At 36.1% G+C, this 5,984-nt stretch overlaps 1 protein-coding gene across 1 annotated transcript in view; it reads right to left on the bottom strand.

The window, feature by feature from the left end:
- Positions 1–454: 454 nt before the first annotated feature.
- The window catches only part of LOC108768291 (transcription factor HES-4), a 7,758-nt gene continuing 2,228 nt past the window's right edge, over positions 455–5,984 (bottom strand). The window contains exons 3-5 of the mRNA XM_018518674.1: positions 5,820–5,909; positions 2,117–2,392; positions 455–1,081 (exon numbers count right to left, since the gene is read on the bottom strand). Coding sequence (XP_018374176.1) covers positions 635–1,081; positions 2,117–2,392; positions 5,820–5,909 — 813 coding nt within the window. The 3' untranslated portion in view covers positions 455–634. The remainder of the gene's footprint in view (positions 1,082–2,116; positions 2,393–5,819; positions 5,910–5,984) is intronic.

Raw genomic sequence — 5,984 nt, 5'->3', positions numbered from 1 at the left:
TCAATGTCTATTGGTTTAGGTAAGGTATTGCAATCAACATTTAATATAAAGACGATATTGAACAAACTTTGTAAACTACAATACATTAAAATTATATATATCTTGTTTCTCACTCTTACTTTACTACAAATAACACATTCTCACAGAAATTATAAAAAAATATATAATAGATACTTAAAAATAAAAAATTAATATTTAAAGGAATTATTATTTAAAAAAATCTTTTAAACGTAGTCTTGAATAAAAACTCTATTTTCTGTTGTGGTATGCGACGTATGCGTGTTTCCTTCTGATAACTTTTCATATTTTTCATTATTTGTGATAACCCAACTGTAATTTGTTAAGAAATATTTTATACAATATAATACTATTTATGATTGAGATTTGCCAATTTGAAATTAACCTTTTTAAATTATATAAACCTGTAAACAAGTAAAGAATAAATTTCGCACCCCACGTTTTTTTATTTTCGATTAGAAAACCCACTTTTGATGCCTCAATATTTTTATTAAGATTAAAATCGGCTTTTCCTAATATGCCAAGGCAATTATAGATAAAAAAAATGTCAAGTTCGTAGACAATCTATATAAGGAATGCATGATCGATCTGTTATTATAATAAACGTTTTCGCGCGCTACCATGGTCTCCACATCGGATCGCGATCATCCACGCGTTCTACGTCGATTTCTTCATCGTCATCGGCGTTAATGTTATGCGGGTCATTCGTTTTATTCCTCGTCGTCGTTATCGTTGTTGTTGTCGTTGTCGTCGTCGTCGTCGGCGGTCGTCGGTCCCTCAGACTCTTCAGTTTGGCACTGTAATTTACTGTTAATTTCTCATCCCCGTTAACGAGCGATACTGAGGTCCGACATCGAGGCGTGGAGGAGGCGGTTGTCGACGCGCCCGCGTCGTGGATCCCGGCAACAGTTTTATCGGTGTGAGGCGTGGATCTTATCGGCGATGTGTTCGTGGAGAGTATCGCCGAGTCAATTTCGCCGGAGGTGCCGACGGGACAAGGTACCACGACGTTGGCGATGCGATCCAGATTGGCCAGGGTAGGCGATAACAGGTTGGCTTTCGACTGAGGAGAACACATTTTTTGTCGTCATTACGGCGGTCATTAACACTTCGCGATCATAAATCTTAACACTCGTGCTATTTCTGCGACTCGATCGCGACCCTTTTCGCCATTTTTGGGCACAATCTCGTGAAACGTAACGTCAGACGTGCATTTACCTACTTTTTATAAATTTTTTTTATAAGAAATTAATATTTTGTACAATATATTAATTTCTTATAAAAAAATTTGTAAAAAACAGATACAATATATTGTACAGAATATTAATTTTTTTATTTCTTAAAATAAAATTTTTAATTTTGGCAAACTTTCAGCAGAATTGCTACGATTTGTAGAATTATGCATTGAAAGATAATCATGAGAACACTAAGAGTTATGACATACAAAAAACTTAAGCAGTAAATAGTAGTAAATCCAATATGTTGATTTCCTTACGTCTTACTGCTTAAGTATTTTTGTGTGCCACGGCTCTAACAGAAGACACCTTACTATACGTAATTAACTATATAACGGTTCATATAAATACGACACCTAAATTTTCTCAGATTGTGAATATTACTGTCTGCATAATTTTCACACTTTAATCATTAGTTACCAGCGTTGGCAATGAAGTATATGTATTAAATATAATTGCGGTAAATTGTAGGTTGCAACTCCCTCACATAAGTCTATTGTACAACCACGCGAATTCGATGTACACGCGGCGACTTGTCATACGAGGCACGTACTTCGTATCTCTTTAACAACAATAATTAGCGTTGGCAAACCGAGTCATACCGTAAACGAAGCGATGTAATATTTCACCAAAAAGTGAAATGCCTTAATTAAAAGTTATTTTTTCTTTGCGAACAGTACATGCAGCGACGCGCCGGATTTAACTACGAATTAATGTATTATGAATTTATGAGACGCGATCAGCGAAAAATATGTTTGTAATCGATATTCTTTGCTCGATCACAGATCACCTCGTTTATCCTTGTCGCTTTCCCTCGTGCCGTGTCATCCATTAATTACTCACAGATCGAAAACGATAATTACCGGTGAATTTGTTTGTCGGCCTGTTTGGAGACCAGCTGCGAGATGTCTTGCCAGCCTCTCCGCGGCTTCACCTGGAAGCGACGAGAGAAATCTGTAAGCTTCCGCTGCGCAATGCCCGAAGCCGGATTGCCAGCGGCTTTCCGCCGAAATTTCATCGCCGCTCGCGATTGTCACTGATAATCCGGAAGGTCGAGAGGACTGCAGCTTCTGCAGATGACGTACTGTCAGCTCGAGGATGTCTGCCTTCTCCAGTTTACTGATGTTCTCGCCTTCGGTCTACAAATCATTCCAGTTTTATTAGATTCATCAATTCTTATACATATTTCTCGTAAATTCATAATATATATTTCATTTTTCCTGTAAAATTAGAAGTTAAATAAAGACTCGAGCATATATCGCTCATTTAACAACACCTCCAAAAATTATTATTTTGGAGTTGCTTACAGAAAAAGAACGGAAATAAAAAAAGAACATACTTAAAAATTACATACTTTCGTTCCTCTACAATCATGCAATTACAACGCCGAAATTAAATTTCAAAATTAGTATTACAAATTTTTATAATTTAAACATTCAAGCTCATTTTTTGGAAAACTTTGTTTTTTAGTTGTATCGTTGTCGCAAATGAGCGATATAATATTGGAAAAAAGAATAGTTGCCGCCACTATTACGTAAAAGAATATAATGAATATTAATTCTAATAATTTTACATCAATTCTGTTTCCAATCACGTTTTAAATTACAACCAAGCGTGTAATGATCATTATATCGGCTGCAATACTCGTCTACCGTAAGCATGTACAATTTCGCGCTTCTACAGAGTTAAGTCTTCCGTTTCTGTCAGACTATCCTCTCATCGGCCATCTGCACTAAGTATCGCGAAAAAACGGACGATTCCGCAAAAAGGAACTCGAGTTCTTCACATTAGAAGAGAGAAAGATTGCCATTAAGATGCTATCGTTACCGGCTCCTAACGCCTGCGGGGCGGTGTACTTTACGTCACTCGATTGCTCATTACAAAAAAAAAAAAAAACAGAAACGAGCGACTCTAAAGGATCATGGCCACGGCGCCTAAGCGTGGAAGCTTTACGCTCGCCAGTTCACGACGTTTTGCGAGAAGAAGAATAGCATCCGGTCGACGGGCATTAAGCCGTACGAAACGTGCCGATCGGACCGGGTAATGTGCCGTTGGAAAATTAGCATGGTGAAATCGGCGGTGCCTTTCACGCTGATTCAGCGAATTATCGCGCGAACGTAAGTTTCACGCGGGCGAATGTTTCGCGCGGTATCGACAAATTGCCATCAGTAGCGAAGCGTATTGTAGCGAGTACCACTTAAGACGTAATGTACAGGAAATGTGTAATAGCGCTTCTTTAATGCGCCATCGGTTTGCCTGTTGTTTTCAAACTCAGGGAAATCTTAAACTTCAACTTCCTTATTTTCGCCGAGTACACTAAAAAAAAATCTGATAATAGCTGCCAAATATTGAGTGAAATAATTTCAATTAAAATGTTCAATTAATAATAACCAAAAATAATTTCAATTTTCTATAAATATTTAGTGAGTTTCATTTAGTGATTATCCCAGATAACGTGCATGACGTCTTTTAGATATCTTATGCAATATAAATATTATCTGGGATCAAACATAATAATGTAACTCACCCATGTTTGATAATAATTAGTAAAGAAAAATAAAATTATTTTTGTTAATTAAATATTTGATTGAAATTATTTTACTTAACGTTTGATAGATTATTACCAAACTCTTTTTTTTCAGTATAAAGAAAGTCTGGCGATAGCTACCAAATATATTTCATTTAGCATTCTAAATATTAGTGCAATATTTAGAATATTTAGGTATTACTAATTATATAATGATCGTAATCAATCGTTCATTAATAATTATTTAGTAAAGCTAGCGTTTGTGCTTAGTTATATTAACCAAATTGATTGAAATTTTACAAAACTTTAGTAACTATCACCGAGGCTTTATTATGAGACTTTCTTCAGTGATATATTTAACGCTAAGTGTGACTATTTAAAGATAAATTTTAATATACAGTACTTCACATTTTTATTGAAAAAATAATATCATAAATCTCTCATAGAGTAGAAATCACGCATCTTTCTGTAACTATCTTGCAGCACAGAATTATATTTTCTATGGCAAGTGCTATCTGAGAATTTAAGAGCAGAGCCTGCTTTATCTCGCATTAAATAAATTCGTCCAATTAAATAAGTTCTCTAATGTTTCAGTTGTTTATCTGAATCGCATTATCGTGTACTAAGAATTGTGCGGTTATGCGTAACACTTAACATGAACGTGCAATGTAAATACGAAGCAGAGCATATCGCTGGGACGCAATTATCATTAGAGATTAGACGGCGATAATTGAGAATATTTAAATACCACGTATACGTAAAGCGCGTGTAAACGCAATCCGCTTGGCTACACACTGAATATCATTTCGTTGACACTCGTTCGCCGGGTGCAGGTTCCCACGTTCTGAGAATATTTAAAAGCAAAATCGCCTGCACGCGTAGTTGCGGCCGGAGAATGCGTTTCCTGCTAGGCGTGATCCGTAAAATTGCAGCAGGGGCAGTGACGTGCGAGGGGAAGAACACTCGGTATCATAAATAGAGTCGGTGGGAGTCGAGCAAGAAACACGCGTTTCCTCCGAAGGCTCGCGAGGAGGAAGAAAAAAGGAGAGCATAGCACGTGCTCGCTGAACCAGGCTACGGTATATCGGTACCAAGATTCTTGCGTTCGGAAATGTCGCCACCTTTTCTCGCCGTTAAACAATTTATCTCGATCGTGCGAAAGAAAGGAAAAAAAAAGGATCGCGCGAGGAGTGAAAGTTAATTGCCACTCACAAAAAAGTTGCAAACGCGTGAAGTCGCGTACCATTATTACAGTCAACCACGTTTCTCGCGTAACTCATAACACTCTTTCGCGAAACACCTGTTCACAGTAATAATATTGATTTTAGAACAGAAAGAAAGACGTTACTAAATATGGTTAGTATTTGTAAGTAGGGAGTTTTTGCAATACCGTTTATCCAGATACGGTAAACGCTATAAGGTCAGGTTATCTTATTCTTAACAATTAATTGAGAAATGGATAACTTTAGCGTTCACCGTATCTGAATTCACGTTATTGCAAGAACTCTCTAATGTCTTTCTCTTCCTGTACAGAAAGATCTTGCTAAAATACATAAAAATGTATCTGACAATAATTTTGTTGAATCATCAAAATAATTAAAGAAATTTAAGCATGATGAACAATACAGCAAACAGTTTTGATAATCTAGCAACCAGCTCGAACATTCCATATAATTATTTTGATAGTTTAACAATTAATTTTCAATATTACATAAAGATCGACCGAAAACACATATAAGTGAAAAATGCTATATTCGGTCAAGATGATTTTTCGTGCCTAAAAATATTTCTTGTAAATTTATATAATTTCTAGCTAATTGTGTGCGCCGATTATTTTTCTGAAAACACAGTCAAATTTATTTTTAGATCTGTATCTATAGCTACATTTTTAGATACTTTAATAAAAGTAGTTTCAGGTTAGAATAGAATTTTATTATACAATTGTATTTTGTTGCTGTCACTTTAACGTTACGCAGCTGCTGTTTCAAACTATAATATTAAATGTTTTATACCGAGAATGAAAAGGTCAGCACACCTACCTCCAGTGCGTCCACCATAAGATCCTTGAGCTCGTCGAGGCAACGATTTATTCGCGCTCGTCTCTTCCTTTCCAAAAGCGGCTTTGTTATCTGGTTATTGAACATACGTTATATTTTATTAATCAATATATCGGCAGCTGCTTCAAGCGTTTGCGTATCGACCAA

This window comes from Trachymyrmex cornetzi, unplaced genomic scaffold (assembly GCF_001594075.2).
Source record: "Trachymyrmex cornetzi isolate Tcor2-1 unplaced genomic scaffold, Tcor1.1 scaffold78, whole genome shotgun sequence".
Taxonomy (NCBI): domain Eukaryota; kingdom Metazoa; phylum Arthropoda; class Insecta; order Hymenoptera; family Formicidae; genus Trachymyrmex; species Trachymyrmex cornetzi.
Note: the sequence above shows the minus strand (reverse complement) of the source record. Positions and strands in the feature narration are given on the sequence as shown.